This window comes from Hippoglossus stenolepis, chromosome 8, assembly GCF_022539355.2.
Source record: "Hippoglossus stenolepis isolate QCI-W04-F060 chromosome 8, HSTE1.2, whole genome shotgun sequence".
Lineage (NCBI taxonomy): Eukaryota > Metazoa > Chordata > Actinopteri > Pleuronectiformes > Pleuronectidae > Hippoglossus > Hippoglossus stenolepis.
The window spans coordinates 13449238-13467308 of NC_061490.1; the positions used below are offsets into that span (position 1 = coordinate 13449238).

The window sequence follows — 18071 nt, forward strand, 5'->3', positions numbered from 1 at the left end:
AATTGATTTTGATATTTGATTACATCTTCAGACTGATGTCTTGTCACTCAAAGGAAACCTGTCAATATGTCCGTGTGCACCTGTGATACCTGAGACACCAGTTGGTGATGATTTGCTCGTGGTCCTCCTCATCATCACCACCACCACACAGCACCGTGCACATCCACATGTACTGACTGACTGTGCACTGTGCGGTCATGTTAGGTGTTGGATGGCATCAGTCGCTTCCGTGGGAACTCTCTCTCCAATAGGAGTCACTCAGCAGCAGCAGCAGCAGCTCTCCCTGAAGGCGGACATGGGTGTTCCTCCTCCTCCACACACGCACTACTTCCACGCGTTTTTGTTCCTGGTCTCGCAGTCTCGACTTGGATCGACAGCCGCGGTCATGTTCGGTCGCTTCACGCCACTCTGAGGGGAAGTTTGCGCTGCGTCGACACACGGGGAGCACTTTTCTTTTCGCGCGGATCGGCGCTTGGCTGAATTTTGGGGGCAGGAATGGTTTCGAGGAGCGCGCCGCGTCCTGCTCCTGTGTGCGGGAAGGAAGAAGTTCACACCGCCGCGGCTCTGTCGGTGCTTTACACTTTGACTGGCTTTTAATAGAAGAGAGAGAGAGAGAGAGAGAACCAAAAGGGAGACGATGAGCAACCACAAGGGCGGCGGGATGGAATCGAAAGAGAGGCTGAACGAGCTGTGGATGTTGTACAACACGAAGGTGAGTGCGGAAGACCTGCCGCTGACACCTGTTGTCGCAGCAGCTCCTCTGTCTGAAGTTTCGAACATGATCCTCTGCACACGTGATCGCAGACACAGTGATGTTAGTGTGTCCCTGTCTCTGATCGTTTATTCGCGGGGCGATATTATAAGGACGTCGCCTGTTTACCCAGCAGCTGTTTGTTTACCCAGAGGTGGAGGCTGCCCTGTGCAGACCACAGGAGGATATCATGTCCGATCATGTGTCATTGGGCCATTTCACCTGTTGAAAACTTAAGTATGAGGGTGTCTGAAGCTGATCGATCAAAAATAAGGATGTGTGATCGATCAGGTACCTGCGATCATACAGGTGGGCGTTGCTTTACACCACTTCCTGTTCCTGTTCTTCTTCCCCGTCTGTCTGCCTTGTAGTTGAAGCATGTCACGGTTTGTCTAACGTCATGGAGTCTGTGTTATTGTTCAGGAAGATACTACATTCTCACTTTGAAACACATGGTTTTTGTTTTTGCTTCAGTGGCGGATCAAGGGTTTTTCTACATCATGGGGCCATGAAAGGGGGCCACAATTTACACAGAGGGGCCAACTATATATAAGTCGATCATTGTTCAATGTTCGCTCTAACTTTGAGCAAAGACACACCTCATTGAATATATTTTTAAAATTGCTCCTTGTTCAAGCACATTGTGTATTTCAAAAAAGCTTAGGAAATAACAGTTCCTACTATATTGTCATATTACTGTTCGTATCGTTGATAAGTGGCAGATAGGACAGGGGCCAATAAGATTTCAGCTGGGGCCAGTGCCTTCCTGTCCTTACCCCTCGATGTTTTGCTCCCAGCAGGACAATTTCTGTTGATACGCCTGGTGCCAACGTTACTCGTACCACGTTTTAGAGCTGCTAAAACAGAGAAGTATGGAAATGTGGCCGGCCCCATTTTAGTTTGAAAACTCCAGGACTGTGTTTTAGTCTGGACGGGCAGAAACCGAGATGTTTGGAAACAGTGACACAGACACACCCGCTTGTTGATTGGGTTGTTTCGGTCATGACGTAGCCTTTGCTACGTATGTGAATGGTCACGTGACACATGTTTTCAGGTGTGTTAACATGGACGGGGTTTTAAACAGATTTGGAGCCAAAACGCTCGCGTGGACAGGGATGTTTTGGTTTTCAAATGTAAACGCAATATTGTGGATGTAGTCTTAATCTATGTCTCGCAAATACTTAATAAGAAACAACTTTGCGTTTCTCTCTGGTGAGAAAACCCAACCTAATTTGACATCCTAAACTGTCAGTTTGTTTTTGTTTGTGGTCTCAAACGTTGCCCCCTGTGGGTCGAACTGCAGCTCACTGCCCTGGTTGCTCATTAAAGTGCAATGTCTTGTTAATAAGGATGAAACAAATTAATAGTAAGAGTTTTTTTATGCACATGCTTTCATGTCATGAGAGAGAGACACACACTCAGAGAGAGAGAGAGAGAGGCCGTGGGCCTGTGAATAAATTAAGTATTACTATTTAATGTGTTTGCAATCTGCTTCCATGCCTGAGGACAGTCAAACAAGAAGAGACTCCACTCCAAGTTTGCATGTACTGTATTTTCCCTGTGAGGCATGAAGACTCCTCTCCTCCCATCATCACAGAACCATCCTAGAGACCTGCTGTCTTGACAAGGACTTGGACGTTTTACTCTATATATATATCTCATTGAATTTTGGTTTTAATTTAGTACTGGGCTTAATCCCGAGTCTGGGAAAACAGCCAGAGGCTTTAAAAAAAAAAAAGGGAGGGCAGAGATCAGGGCTGCAATAATTGCAAAAATGCTCTAAATGCAGCAGTGATGCAAGTGAACGAGAAGTGTATCGCCTCTTGCCGCAGCGTTTACCGTCAAAGTGGACATTGTGGTTACTTTGGGCAGAAGTGTTTCTAATCTACCCGGTTACTTCTCCTCTGGGCTGCTGCTGCAAATACAACTCGTCTGAAAGGAAAACACACAATCTGTAGGTGCTAACACAAATAAATGACTGCTACAAAGAGTCACCGGTGCATGTGTGGGTGAGTGTATGCTCTGACAGCTGTCTAGCATCTCTAAGTGCGAGACCACTTCCTTATTAAGCTGCCTCTCGGCTCTCTGTTGCGTCCCTTCAGTTGCCATCAAGGCTGAGAGTACAAAATAGTCTCTCTCTGTTTTGGTTTAAACGCTTCTCACCAGAAAGGGACACACAGATTTCCGAGCTTTCTTGGAAGTAGGGTTTGCATGTGTGCAAGTGATCTACCCTCATTGCCCAGCAGCGAATAAGGAGAAGGTTGGCAGAGCTAAGTGATTCAGCTGAGCTTGGTACTAAACGTCACCACCTTCTGTGACTCAGAGTAAAACAACAGGCTTCAGAAAGGCTGCAGAACCACTTCAGAGAACAATCACCTGGCTCTTCGAATCACAACCGTATGTTTTTGTTCTCATGTTAGTCATGTTAGCACAGACAACTGGACTCATCCCATTCTCACCTGATGGTCTTTATGTTCTCATTCACCACACATCCAGGAAACTGTTGACATTTGCAAATCAGCTCAATTGGAGAAGAGGCATTAATTAAATTTCATAGGCTTTTTGTCTGCCAACAAATCTTTTACTTATAGTGGCAATGGCCTGACGCTCTCTTTTTGAGTCCCATCAAACACACCCATGCAGCTGTTTCACACACTGTAACAGATCTGAATTCAAGTCTAAAAATATTTGTAGGCTTCTGTGCCTCTATTCATGACACTGTTCATACATATGTTAGATTATGGGAGTTTACGGTGTATAATAAAGCTGCGGTGAGTCCAACCAACCCGTGATTCCATCATTTTTGAGGATGTACATCTCGGCCATCGTTTTACGTTTGCAAGAACATAGCAAAGCGTGCTCAGGCTTGTTAGTGATAAAGGAACTCTGCTTCCTCTGATTGTGCAAGAAATCACACACACACCCCTCGCAATACTTTTAAGTTGAGCTGAGGTTCAGCACGGACTGATGTGAAATACTGAAAAGCCTTTGTGTGTGTATTGGAGTGTCTGTCTTGTAGTAACGCTGGTACAAGAATGAGACATTCTCAGTACAAATAACCCAAAGAACAGGCAGCCAATGAAAGAAAAAACAACCCGGGAAGTTGATAATATGCTGTATTGTTGATGGTTATTCAGGCCATGCTCAGTTCACATGCAGACCTTCATACATTGGATAGAGCGTGCCTGTGTCTTTCGTCTCCTGGACTTAAAACCAGCTTTACTGGAACTATTTAAGGGCTCTGCACCCCACACCTTAGAATGTTTTACAGACCAACATAAAACGCTCGAGCCTGACAGGTATGGACATAAACAGAGTCTGATCTAATCACAGAGGGAGTAACATAACTCATCAGATCATGTGCGACTACACCCAGAGACGTATTATTTTTGGATGTGCTTCTTCCTTAACACAGTCGTATTGTTGCACTGTACTTTAACATCAGTATAATTTGTTTTAATCAGCTGGTTATACATTTAATTACATTCCAGTTCATGGTCATTTTCTCCACTGATTACTTTGAGGATTTATTTCTCAATTAAAGAATAGCTAATTTGTTTCAAACTGTAATGGGTGTTGGGAAAGATTTACCACAGTCCAAAGTTTTATCTTCACCTGTTCACTCACACAAGTAAATCTACATATGGTCCTATATGTTTAAACACTGGATGGAAGTGAAGAACAAAGAAGCATCTTTTCCAGCTGCTCGAGATCAGTGTGGCTGCAGTTAGATGTCAGACCGGCAGAGAAACAGTCTGTGATTAGCTTTGTGATCATTAGCTCGAGAGACTGTGGAAGAGAGTAATTAGAGCCTGCAGTGGCAGAGACAGACCACAGTGACAAGCCAACATATGCCCATGAACCCAGCTGTGAAACCACCTCCTCTGCCGAGACAACAAGTCATGTTTCCTAACTTTAGTCACGTTTCTGTGCATTTATCTCACTTACTGATGCACAATCGATGTACTGTAGAGATCCCATAATAACAAAAACAACCATCCCTTGCTGCTCCCTGTCGCTGTCTTACGAGCCCTGCGGTCGAATTCCCTCGTGTGCCTCGGCCTCCCCTGTTTACCAACAGAAGGGCCAACCGGGAAAAAATCAAAGTGCTCTTTGCTTTCACTTGTGCGGGAAGCCGGAGCGAAGCAGAATGCCAAGCAGCAGAGAGCGACACAGCTGCTCGGCCATGTGCAGGGAGGAGAGGGATAAATGACACTGTTTGTAGGGGCTGGTTCCTCGTGCTTGGTTTGTGACATCTGTTCGAATAGTGTTTTTAATATGAGTCTTTGTGCAGGCCAACATTAAAGAATCTCTGAGCAGCGTCACAAGTCGAACAGCGAGGAAAGGATGTGGATTTATTCAGAGGGGTTGATCAATAGTAATGTTGTAAGGAATTATTTATTTTTAGGATGTGTCAATAGAGACATAAGGCAGGTGTTACTGCTTGACGTCTGTCGTCAAGCAGTAATCAAGCAGTAATAGTTCAGTGTTTGTTCCAAACACTGAACTATTACTGTCCTTGTACATTGAGCTACGTGTCCTTGTACATTGTACACAGTTCTAATTAATGACGTATCCTAAGGTGTAATCAAAGACAACCACGATCATTAAGTGTTATTATAAAAAAAACTGTTATTAAGGAGGAGTCATTCATTTAGCTCCTCCATATGTTTAAGAGACAATAAAACAAAGCTGAGGGAGTGTTGCAGATATTTCTCTGTGCCTCTCCCACTCAAAACTCAAATACCAGATTATCCAGATGATGGAGGCTCAATACAATAGGTTGTTCACAGTTTCCTGTTTTCTCCGAGTCCACAAAGAGATTATTTATATAAAGTATGAGTGTGATTAATGTTACTTTAACACAGTTTTTTTCTTACTTACTAATCAGATTTTGTCATAAAAATCTACAATAATAGGGGGAAAAGCTTATGAAATTTATTTCCTCTATCTAGAAATACTTGTTGCTTATATTTTGACATTCACTGCTTTAGCTCATCACCTCTCGGTCTCTTCGTCCTCCTGCATGACACTTAAACATTGTTGTTGTTTTTTATGGAGCTGCTTTCATATCTGCTCACATTAGAACCAAAAGAGGAAGGGGTCTGACGAGGACGCGGAGTATGAAGGAAATAAGCTTCGGTTTAATGTCATTTCCTGGTTGCTCAGTTGACTCTGGGAGACTAGAAGCGAGCAAGTCGGACGCTGGTGCTTGTGGCGTTGGAAGTGATGTGCAGCTGCTGAGCTGTGGACCACACCGTGGGCTCGTCTGAGACCGGGTTCGCGAGAACCTGGCACCTTGCTCCGCTGCGTACAATGAGAGATGGACTGGCTCATAAGTCAATGCCAGTTGGTAATGTACATTTCAAATTAATTAGAGAAGACAAGTGTTTTCAGAGTTGCTCCATTCCATGTTATATTTAGCAGAGGAAGTGCCTATGAGAAGTGCCTATGAGACGTGCAGTGAGCTCTAACATATAGAAGGAACCTACATTGTCTGCAGGTTGCTCGTTTATTTGTTGACTTATAGGGAAGTATGAATGTGTTGTACCATGCGCTCTTTACGGTGTGTTATTTGTGTACAATGACTCAGTCTGTCTGAAACAACTCATATCTTCCCTCACGCCGCCCGCTCTGGAGGAAGCGTCTTCATCACTAATGTGCAACAGCGCTTTTACGTGCGTGCTAATGAGAGTGGTCTGGTTGTTCCATCACACAGTACGTCAGGCTACATTCCTCGATGTCCTGTGTTGTGTCGTTTGATGATGACTGGGTTCCTGTAGCACCGCTGGTCTGGATCATCAGCATGGAGTGATGATCACTTAAGGATTGTGAAACAGTCTGTGTTTAAAAATACAAGAAATAATTCAGAGTTAATTGTAGAGTTGACCTGGTTTATCTGGTGAGCTGTTTGTCTTTGGGCTGTTAAAACTGGTGTGAGATTGAGAGGCTGATATGAGGAGCAAAGAGAAGATACGTTGCACCACAGAGGCTGATGTCAAAGCAGGAACACTTTGTTTAAGACAATAACATGTTTACGGTGAAAGGTTGTTAATGCTCACTGCTCTGTAGAGCGCAGTCACTGTATGTGTGGAACTTGTGACTGATAGGAACTTCATTTTGCTTCTTTTAACCTGTTTTGAAAAAGGAAAGACTTGGCTCATGCGTTCCTCTTTGAGGTTCAACATCCTGTTACAAAAGCAGCTCAACAGATTTAGTCAGTGCCATGTTTTCAGTCAACATGCATTATTTCATATAGTAGCAAAGCAACCTACCATAGAGCATATTATATTGTTACTACATATTTTACACCTGCTGTATTGTTTACTACTGAGCAGAGGTGTGCAGGGGACTTAACAGCGTTGCATGCTCTTGCCTCCCTCCTGCAGAAAGACGTGGGCTACCTGCAGCAGTGGCTCGAGGCTTTTGTGGTGTCCTTCGAGAGGCTCATTGATGTGCAGTCACTGGAGCCTCAGAGGTGAGTAGTATCAGTGATCTAATGTACGCAAACTAACTATCAAAAAGCCTCCATCAGTTTGTGTTCCCGAGAGCAGGATGAACTGTGACCTTCTTTAGAGATAGCGTTTTGACATGTTTATGTTATGTGTAAACGCAGCCTGTTTGCTACCGCCTCCCCTCCCTTCTCCTCCCCTCTGTTCACACATCTCCATCGCTCCCAGGCTGGAGGAGTGCAGCTCTGAGGTGCCCCTGCTCCCCCGGGAGGTCCTGGTGTTCCTCAGCACCCAGCTTTGGCACAGCGTCCTGCACCTCTCCAGCGCCACCGATCAAAACAGCAGCGCCCCACACCCACTGCTCCTCATCAAGTTCTTCGTCATTGTCTGCAGGTGAGGGGCCAGTGAACCTGTAAACATGTGACATAGAAGAAATAATAAAAAAAAACCAATATGCAGATGTAGTTTTTAGTGATAAAACATTATTCATTCAGTCATTGTTGTATCAGGAAAAATGCAAGAAGGAGTGATGGAGACATAGGGAAGTTGAGGAATACAGATGTTTTTCAGCTCTTCCAAAACGTCCTGTGCAGATTGTGTAAATCAGCTGCAACTCAGTGTCAGAACTTGTCCTTAACTTTCTGTAAATGCACCGTATTTGTTTTTAAAACCAAAATGGCCAATTTAGGAAAACATCAGATGGATTAATTGCATGAATTTCTCTCTACTTCCAGGAATATAGAGAACATCGACCAAGAGAAGACCCCCGGCTTTGTTTTTGAAACTATCCGGCTTTTAAATTTCTGCTTGGACCAGGTAAAAACATCATGAACGGTATTTCAAACAGGACGCAGTGTTCAGTGATTAATGATGCGACTTGGCTCCAAAGCATCCTCGGTATATCATGCATGATAAGATTATAAAGTGCCACTTTAGCCAGACTACGCAGAAATGTGATATATAGTAGAGAGGCCGACACAGAATCGATCCTGTCGACGCAGGAGTGTTTAAGAGACCTTGAGGGACCCCTGGGCACCACCTCCAAAGAAACACATGATACCATATCACATCATTTCAATCTTCAAACTATTCTTTTAGCATCAAAATTATGAACAAAGTGCAGACACATAACTAATAGTCAAGTAGTAAAGCTTAAGAAGAAACCCCCTCGACCGCATGTACATCATACACATGCATTTTGACATTCTAGTCTTCAACCAAATCTCTAAAATTCAGCTTTTGACAGAAAGTGGCATGAGGCCTCGTCAGGGGGTTTCGGACGCATGGTGTCGTTATAGTCTCCTGTACATAGCCGATCATGGAATTTAAGGGGGATTTCACAAAGATGTCGTTGCTGTGGACCAACGTAATCAGCTCAGGGCCCCCAGGCAATTGCAAAGCTCCCCTGCCTGTTGATATTATTTGACATCCTGGTGGAGAAAGAAAAAAACTAGTTCACACTGACAAAACGAGAGGGTGATTAGTTGACCTTTTCATTCAACACGGTTGCACTGCTAAAATTATTCTTCCAAAATGTATCCGCCTGATGCAGCTCCTTTTCTGTCCAAACTTATTTTCTCTGCAGCTAAAACATGGACAAGGCGAGCAGTCTTCTCTGCAGCTGGTTGTGCAGCATGGCCTGGTGCTTTGTGAGAGTCTGTTTGACCCTTATCAGACGTGGAGGAGACGCCTAGCAGGGTGAGTACATGTTGCTTTACTCCGGCGATCACCTGCGTGAGTGTGTGGGAGGTGGAATTTACTCAAACAAAGACCAAAAGATGTTGCCCAACCTTTTGTGATGTGCAACACCTCATCTTGTTTCCTCAAAGCCTTTAAGTCAAGTCTCATTGTTGCCAGCACTATTAGTGGCAATCGCACAGTGACTAGGCGTGAGGTGAGGTAAGTACAGAGTTCTCTGCTGACTTTAGGCTTTGTGTGTTGCAGGGAGGAGGTGAGCTTGCTGGAGAGGAACAAATATAAGTTCTCCCCGCTGGCCTTGCCAGAGGAGCTGCCTGCTCTCTTCCATGGTGAGACACTCCCTTTTCGTCCAGTCTACCACCCTGATCTCTGTCAGACCTCTCATACCACAAGAATCACACTGTTCCCGCTGCCCAAACACAGCCTACATCTGTCATGCTCGGCTTGAAAATGTAATCAACATGTTTCCTATAACGAAAAATAACCGGTAGTTCCACTCAGTCGGTATCTGCTTGGTTGTGGTTAAAAACCTAATTATTCATTAAGTGTCTAATTATCAGGTTTGAAACATTCAAACATGATCAGCGAGCCATGTGGGAAAAATCTCTAACTGGGCAAGTTGCAGTACGCGCACAGACTCCACACTGTAGGAGGATTATACTGGGATAGCATGCTGTAATTGGAAATGCTAAGAGCTAATTGTGCAATACCTTGCTAATTAGTAAGGCTTAAGCTTTTCTATGTTATATAACTCTGAGAGACGTCAGTGGCACTCAAGGGAATTTTCTTGAGCCACTTTTTTTTTTTTCACCTCTGCCAAAGAGTTTATGTTTTCACCCCTGTTGTTTGTTTGTTTGTTTGTTTGTTTGTTTGTTTGTTTGTTTGTTTGTTTGTTTGTTTGTTTGTAAGCAAGGTTTCAGAGGGAATACTCAATGGGTCTTGATGAAAAAGGATTGATTGATATTTATATCAATATTATATCTATTCAAATGTGTGAAATGTGATCCAGCTTGATTGAATTTAAGGGACGGTTGAGCCTTGTTTTGTTAATAATTTTCTGTTCCAGTTTATTCTGTTCCCAGTGTCAGGGAGCTGACTTTGCACTGTGTTAATGTTTTCTGAGTTGTGGTTAAGTGGTGACTGATGTTGTGTAACTGTGTTTCTGGGCTTGACCACCATGTTCACAGAAAGTCTACAGGAAAGCGAGCAGATCCCAGAGATCCTCATGCTCAAACTGGTCCATCTCCAGGGAGCGGTCATCAGCGGAGGAAAGGTCTGTTCATCCTCTTCACCGTTGATTGCTCTTCTGCAAACACTACAACTGATTGCTTTGTTTATTTTTATTTTTCAGAAGAATGGCCTTCTCTCCATCACCTCTCACTCAGTTGAGGACCTGCTCTCCGTTTTGCGTGCATGGTGCTGCCGGGCCTCCTCTGAACCCAAGGACACGGGGCTCCCGCGGATGACCTTGCAGTGCCTGACGGCGATGATCCACCTGCTGCACTCCAGCAGCCCTGCGGAGCGGCAGGTGGAGATCAGGACGATACTGGAGGGCTACTTCCAGCTCCTCAACTGGAACCGTCCTCTCAGCAGCGAGCAGCAAGACCGACAGAGCTGGGAAGACAGTCAGATCTCGCTCCAGAGCCAAATGCTAAGTAAGACCACGTCCAACAGGTCTCAATTCTCGCTGCGTGAGCAAAAGCATTCCCCCTTTTTTTCATCTGTCTCAATCAGCGGGGAGGCCAAAGAATCAATTTCCCCAGTGTGGGATAAATAGGATGAGTCAACATCCTCCTTGTTGTCATTTTTAGCTGCTGTTCCTGAGATCCTGGAGTGCCCTGACAGACCAGTCCTGCAGGCTGTCTTCCTGAAAAACAACTGCTTCGAACACATCCTCAGGCTAATTCAAAACAGCAAGGTCAGACCCCCGACCCCTGTCCATCCAAACTGTGTCTGTCAGCTCTTTCTATCTGCCCCTCTGTCAGCTGGCCTGTCTGTCTGTCACCTTTTCAATTACATTTCTGTCATGTCCCTTTCCTCTTTCATTTGCCCCAAGTATCGCGTCTGCTCTCATGTCTCTGTCTTTTCGGTCAAACTTCCAGCTGATGTTTTGCTCATGTGCATGCCGAAGCTGCAGAGACTCCAGGATCGGTCTGCGTGACCGCTCGCAGATGCCCTTTTTTTTATTTGTCTAATCGTCTGTCTTTTTGTGTTGTGTGTCTTTTCTATTTGGGTGCTTGTCTATCCTGTAGCTCTTTCAGAGCAACAGGCCTATGCCGGAGCCTGACGGTGTGTGCGACCTCGCCACACAGTTGCTCACAGAGGTCGAAGTGGACCAGGTACTCCCGTCCCCGCCTACCCGCTGCGCTTGGTGTCAATATTGGTCTGTCGGCAGGAAACTCAGCCTACTCTCCGCTCGTTAACTGCTCCGAGCTGTTTAAACAGGAAGCTTTAGGCAGGAAGTCTGGCTTGCACACATTTGTAAATAAAGCAGGTAGCACGCCTTTATGTGATAGTAGTTGGAGTTCCCTTTTTTATCTGTTGTATCTGTCCATCTGGAATGCAGGTCCACTAGCAGCCTATGTCACTTAATGTTATTTCCACTGTTTGTTCCACGTGAATCCAACTTCAGGCAAACCTAGGGACAAGCTGCTGTTTGCTTTGTGCACATTGAAAAGTTAAAAAAAAATCAGATTATCAGGATTAATCGTTGCTTGTGTGGGAGTGTTTATTTATATCACATTCACAATTAGAGGCTGAATTCCCTGTTGACAACACTGGGCAAGAGGAGCATGCTCTGTTTTTGTCATGTTGCATGAAATGGTGGTTTTTCAGTGCATGCCTTCTCTTATTTTCCTTGTACTGTAGCTGCTCTGTCGTGTGACTGCTGGTGCTCGTATGAAAGACCTGGCTCGTGTGCTGATGTTTGATGTTTCCCTAATTTCCTTTTAGGGATTGCCTCAGTCTTTTTATTTTTTTGGTGGTTGGCTTTGGTTATTGCATGCTGGGACTATCATTAATTAACAAAGAGGCGATTGTTTGGTGGCTGGTGCAGCAGTTCACTTACTTTGGCTCAGTCGGCTTCATTAATTGTGGCGTGGGGAAAAAAAAGAGAAATGACCTGTATATCCTCATGCAATTTACAGATAATACGAAGGACGATCCTGATTTGTTTTTCTTTTCTTGACCGTGTGCAGTTTAAACCTTCACCTTTTTCAGGCTTTTTGTGTCAACTCAATCAATCACCTTATCTTAATGCAGGTTTGGGAGAAAGGATCAGACAGTATTACGGTTCATGCCTTAGGAGTCCTCACTTCTATCATGAGTAACTCGCCCTCTGCAAAGGTAAGGCCCTGTACGATCATACTGTATATGGTCATATTTCTGTACGCACATCATAAAGCATGATAATACAACAATCAGACCCCTACAATGGCTGCAATAAGTTAGTGCCTGATGAGAAAAGCTGATTTCCGTTCGTTTAGGAATTCATATTGTATTCCCTGCCAATGTATGGAAGTGTGCCAAGTAGTCGTCCCATGTGGAGCAGCATTCTCCAGCCTATTTCTGTCTCGTTTTCCCCCCCAGGAGGTTTTTAAGGAGAGGATCGGTTACTCCCAGCTGTTTGATGTGCTGAAGAGTCAAGGTCAACCCACCAAAAGGCTGCTGCAGGAGCTGATGAACATGGTGAACCACACTCCCTCATTATAACCACTGAGTGCAGTGACAGCCAATTTATTCTTATTAATGATGATCTTATTTTCATTTTCTCCCTTCTCTGTTTACGCCTTCTTTGTCTCCAGGCAGTGGAGGGCGAGCACGTGCACGCTCATCACCTCGGCATTAGTAACGACCAGCCCTTGCTGCTGCTCCTGCAGTGGCTGCCTGACCTGTCGGGCCAGCGGGACCTTCAGCTGCTGGTGGCGCAGTGGCTGGCCACCGTCTGCCGCGGCTCCTTTTCCTGTCGCACCGTGGCGGTGGAGGCAGGCATGGTGGGGGCTCTGCTGCAGGTGCTCTCCCAGCCACAGAGTCTGGACAGGCAGTGTGCGGACGCTCTCCTGGGTCTCCTGCAGGACTTGGGCTCCCTGTGTCTGAAACCAGAGGAGCTGAAGAGCCTCCTCAGACTGCTCAGGGTGGATCAGGACAATGGTGCAGCAATGGGGAGGGTGCACCCCTACTGCACTCGCGTCATCCGAGTGCTCTCGGCCATGGCAGCCAGAGAAGGCCTGGACAGTGCCTTGCAGTACTTTGACCTGACGCCCCCTATGGCAGGCATCATGGTGCCCACAGTCCAACGCTGGCCAGGCAGCGGGTTTGCCTTTCACGCTTGGCTCTGCCTTAACATGGAGTTCCCCTTCTTTCAATCAGACAGACCTCGTGCCAACTCTCGCACAGGTGATGTGGTTAAAGGGCCTCGCAGGAAGCAGCTCTACAGGTAGAAAATCGCAGGGCAGATGATCATGTCATTGAATTGGAAGCATTGCACAAGTTTTGATAGAATCCTGTTTTCTGTCTCTAAAGTTTTTTCACAGCGAGCGGGACTGGACTGGAGGCCTTCTTCACCTTGGAGGGTGTTCTGGTTGTGGCTGTTTGCACTAAGAAAGAGTACATGGCTGTCGCTCTGCAAGAGCACCCACTAAATGACTCACGCTGGGTGAGTGTTTGTCCAACATTTATCCTAATTTAGCCAGTTCCAAAGGAAAATAGATTAAATCAAGGAGGAGATCATGCAATACTGTAGCTTCGGAAGTTTATCAATACAGTTAATTCAAAGCTGTGAACTGTGACTGTTTCTCAATTCAGAAATTGATTTTTTGTAAGGATCTAACTTCGAGCGGTAACATTTGTGTGCCCTTTAATGTCGTCCTCCCCACAGCACTCAGTGGCTATAGTCCACCTCCCGGGCCGTCGTCCATTTGGTCAAAACCTGGTGACCATCTACATCGATGGAGAGCAACGCAAAACCTCTCAGCTTCGTTTTCCGTCTCTCAGTGAGGTAACTGAATCTGGTGTCTAACATATTCTGGGCTTCAACTTATCATGTCATTGCTGCGTAGTTCCGCTCTATCAGTCTAATGTCCTCTGTCTCCCCCCACTTGCACCGGATCCTGCAGCCTTTCACCTCCTGCTGCATCGGCTCTGCAGGCCACCGGACCACTACCACCACCACCTCCCCCAACCTGCCCATGAACCCAACCACCCCCCCATCACCCGAGTTTGCCTTCCCTGCCCACGGCCCCTCCCTAATCCGTTCCCAGTCTTTCCCGGCCTCCTTTGCGGGAGGCCACTGGGGCTCCACATGCGACAACGCTGCGCACACCATCCCCGCGGGACTGCAGGACACCGAGTGGGGGACACCCACGTCTCTGGACGGTCTCCTGGGCACCGCCTTCATCTGCCACGAGGCTCTGCAGCAGACCCAGACTAGAGCTCTTTACGCTGCAGGTAGGTCACGCTCTGCTAGAATGCATGATAATTGTGTGGCGAAATCCCAGTGTCGGAACATTTGAATAAATACTTGTTGTACATGTCCAAGTGGTGTTTGCATGTTTAAACCGTCACTGCTTTCTTTTCTCCATCACAGGCCCCAATCACGTGTCCTTATTCAAAGCAGATGGAGAATTATCTGATCTCAACAGCAAACTTCTGCTCTACTACACTCCACAGGTGACCCACTGACACGTATACACTGTATTACTCTGCTGTTATTGTGTAAATTATAAATAATACCAGTAAATGATTCTTGTTTATATGCATGTTGTGTTTCTTCAGGCCTTTAAGAGCCAGATATGTCTGGACCTGTCTCCCAATCACCATTATGATGGCAGGCTGACGGGACACAGGGTCGTCAACTGGGACATCAAGGTGAGAAGCGTTTCATGATAATAATTTTAACATTATCTTTAATTCACGCAGTTAAATACAGGTAATAAAGTACTTGAATTCCTGCAGGATGTCATAAATGTGATGGGAGGCGTAGGTGTTTTGTTGCCGCTGATCGAGCAGGTGTGCGAGGCCGAGCAGTTTTACAACAGTGGTCAGGAGATCTCAGACTTGCTCGGACCAGAGCTCACCCCCTCCAGAGGCCCCGCTGCCATGCTGCTGCCGCTGAACAAGTCCGTAGGTCAGTTCGCGTTTAGTTTGGATATTGACTGTGTTTGTTTTTTTCCTGCATTGAACAGTAGATGATGGTAGTGATAGTGTCTTAATGAAAGAGGGCGGCTCACCTAAACAGGGAAGAATGTTGTAAGCAGGAAATAGTGTTCTTACTGCGAGGGACAGCTTGCCACTCAACAAAAAGTTTACACATCTTCTGCCGCAGGCTAAAGAAACATCTCTTCCGACTACACCTTGGTTAAGAAGGTGATGTCTAATAACCATCGTCAACGCTGGTGTTTATAAAAGAAAACTTACATGAAGCACTTGTAGTTTGGCTTTTTTGAAGATTAATTGTACTTAACATGATTCTTGCTGTTCTCGGTTTGTACCCTCATGGATGAATGCACTTATTTTAAATCGCTTTGGAGAAAAGCATCAGCTAAATGATATGTAATGTAATGTAATGTAATGTTATACCTTTTGTCAGAAACCCTTTCTTTGGAGGAAACCTGAGCAAATCAAACAAAACTACCTGCATGTTTAGATGTAGGTCAGAGAATGCTTTTCGAATTTTGGTAAATGATCCTTTAAATACAACTCCATTTTTTTCTGAGTTTGGGGAATGTTGTTGTTCAGAGTTCTGTAATCAAATGCTCAATTGTATGCATGATTTTCTTTTGAGGTCAGACTCTGAACATGTTTTGATCACAGAGAGTCAGCGTGCACACAAGGTGCATGATGCAAGGATAAACAGGAAATGCTAGCCGCTCAAACAAGAGGCTCACAACATAATATAGTAGCTGTTGTGAAATCATTGCCCATAGGTTGCAGAGTCAGCGTGGAAACACTGAGTCATATCATATCTGTAAAATTGCTGTTGAGCAGCTCACAGCATCAGTCTGTGTGAATAGAGGCATGAATATAATTCGTCAGAAGTGAGACCTGCTACCCTAAGATACGTCCATGCATCCTCCTGAGATAAGATACGGTGCTTTGTAATGCATAAATACAGCTTTGGGTAACACAGGAAATCTTTAAAGTCTGATTTGCATCATTTCTTTCTCTCAGAGGGCCGACTAGAGACAAACAGCATTGCTGCTTTCCTGCTGATGGTGAAGAACCTGATTCGTCATCACCCTGTAAATCAAGAGAGCCTGTTGCTCTGCCACGGGCCGAGCGTCATAGGAGCCATGCTCAGCAAAGTAAGTGCCTCGCGTGTCATCGCGCCGCGGCAAAGTGGGCGCTAATTGCGAGAGACATCTGAAATGGAATAGTTGACCTTTTCTGTTGTATTGCTGCGCTGTAATTGCTGCGTAATGAATGGGTACGGTGTGGTTGAAAACAGCGGTGGTTCTTTCACAGTGGTAGGATCACATGGTCAAGTGGTGGTGGGGGGGTTATGCAGACTTTGTCCGATTGCATGGTGTCTCTCTGAATGAGAACAAAGGATACCATGGTTAAAATGTGCTGCTTGAAAATGTGTTGAAATCTATGGAGAGATTAAAACAAATTTAAATGGAGCAAACCTCCGCCAAGGTCCAACAGTACCACACACTCATTGATATCAGTTCCCTAAGTGTGCCGGATTTTGTTCATCAAGATCCAGGAATTATTCCCTGGGAAGTCGTAAAAAATATGTAAAAAAAGAACCCCATAATGTTAAAGAAAGTGATAAAATTCTTGGATCCATTCTTGCACCATTTTTGGCCCATGTCCCATCCCTCCACTAGCTCATGTAGAAATCCTTTTGCTGCAACCTTAACTGCAAGAGATTCTGAGTTACATCAACATTAAACGTATTCTGTCTTATGATGAACAGTTCAGTTTTCTGAATGATGCAGGATCTTAGAATAATGATCAGTGTTGACCCCTGTAAAGGTGCAGTCTTCAAAATCTGTAGAAGAGACGATTTCTAGGAAGTTTAAACTGTGAGATGTGAATCTTTTAACACATTAATGGTTGCACTTGCTGGCTGTCTGACAGGATATGGTGAAATATATGATGTTAAGGTGGAGCTTCCTGTAAGGGAACAGAGTCCTAATAAAGGCATGGGGTTGCCAGGTTTGGTGGAGCTAAAGACAGAAACACGCACACAGCACATATATTAACCCTAAAGCCTGAAATTATGAATCTGCTGCTTATTCTCTTAACAAGTCAGAAACTCTTTCACTCAGAAAAATGTCCATCTCATATTCCCACAGTCCAAGCTGACATCTTCAAAAGTCAAGTTTTGTCCAACCAACTGTAAAAAAAACCAATATATGCAGTTTAATGATTTCTAAGGAAAAGGTTTATTTTTGCTTAAATAATGAATGAAACTAGAAGGGCACTCAGTGGAGGGCAGACCTCCGCCAAGGCCCAACAGTCCCCTTTATGAAACCACATTTATATTCACTGGATCTGGCTTTTTTATCTGGATCCTCACAGGTATAGAATAAATACATATCAGTGCCCTCAACATACCGGATCCCCCCCCCACACACACACACACTTACAAAACCCATGAATTATTCTTGAGGAATCAAAGAGGATGTTGAAAAACACACCTTATCTCGCAATAGTAAAAAAATCCTCGATCCGCCCGCTGCGTTACAACACATCCTTCTACCAAAGTTTCATGGTAATTTTTCCAGTAATTGTTGCGTAATCTTCAGGGGTGAAAATAATGATTAAAATAGTTACTTTGGTCAATAATTAATTAATCAAATATAGCTGTAATCAGTGAAGTTGTCTACTACACAGATACCTTAGGTGTATACGAAACTGAACTGAATCCAACACTGCACCAGTCGTGTCTCAGATAAATCCTAAAATGTGAAATCCCACATGAACATCCCTCCTGTGTGTGTACTCCTGTGCAGGTTCCCGGCAGTATGATCGACATGAACGTGTTAATGGCCTGTCAGCTGCTGCTGGAGCAGGTTTTCAAAGAGAGCAACAGTCCACTTCTGCAGCAGCTCTACCAGCACCTGCTCTTTGATTTCCGCATCTGGACCAAAAGCCATTTTGCTGTTTGTCTGGGTAAGGCCCGAGCAAGTCGAGTAAATGCACCTGTGAACCTTTTCATTTCT

The 18071-nt window shown here is 45.0% G+C and overlaps 1 protein-coding gene across 5 annotated transcripts in view; it reads left to right on the forward strand.

Annotated features, from left to right (window-relative positions):
* The first annotated feature begins 312 nt into the window (after positions 1 to 312).
* The window catches only part of nbeal2 (neurobeachin-like 2), a 35256-nt gene continuing 17497 nt past the window's right edge, over positions 313 to 18071 (forward strand). Inside the window, exons 1-21 of one of the 5 annotated variants that reach the window (XM_035163827.2) lie at positions 313 to 712; positions 7141 to 7229; positions 7432 to 7596; positions 7938 to 8019; positions 8789 to 8901; positions 9148 to 9230; positions 10089 to 10174; positions 10253 to 10556; positions 10713 to 10819; positions 11154 to 11240; positions 12163 to 12246; positions 12490 to 12588; positions 12705 to 13336; positions 13423 to 13555; positions 13778 to 13897; positions 14016 to 14346; positions 14486 to 14568; positions 14674 to 14766; positions 14854 to 15025; positions 16069 to 16202; positions 17862 to 18021. In XM_035163827.2, coding sequence (XP_035019718.2) covers positions 638 to 712; positions 7141 to 7229; positions 7432 to 7596; positions 7938 to 8019; positions 8789 to 8901; positions 9148 to 9230; positions 10089 to 10174; positions 10253 to 10556; positions 10713 to 10819; positions 11154 to 11240; positions 12163 to 12246; positions 12490 to 12588; positions 12705 to 13336; positions 13423 to 13555; positions 13778 to 13897; positions 14016 to 14346; positions 14486 to 14568; positions 14674 to 14766; positions 14854 to 15025; positions 16069 to 16202; positions 17862 to 18021 — 3232 coding nt within the window. In that variant the 5' untranslated portion in view covers positions 313 to 637. Of the gene's footprint in view, positions 713 to 5914; positions 6105 to 7140; positions 7230 to 7431; positions 7597 to 7937; positions 8020 to 8788; positions 8902 to 9147; positions 9231 to 10088; positions 10175 to 10252; positions 10557 to 10712; positions 10820 to 11153; positions 11241 to 12162; positions 12247 to 12489; positions 12589 to 12704; positions 13337 to 13422; positions 13556 to 13777; positions 13898 to 14015; positions 14347 to 14485; positions 14569 to 14673; positions 14767 to 14853; positions 15026 to 16068; positions 16203 to 17861; positions 18022 to 18071 lie in introns of those variants that run through there. The other 4 variants (XM_035163831.2, XM_035163829.2, XM_035163830.2 and 1 more) reach the window with 4 other exon arrangements.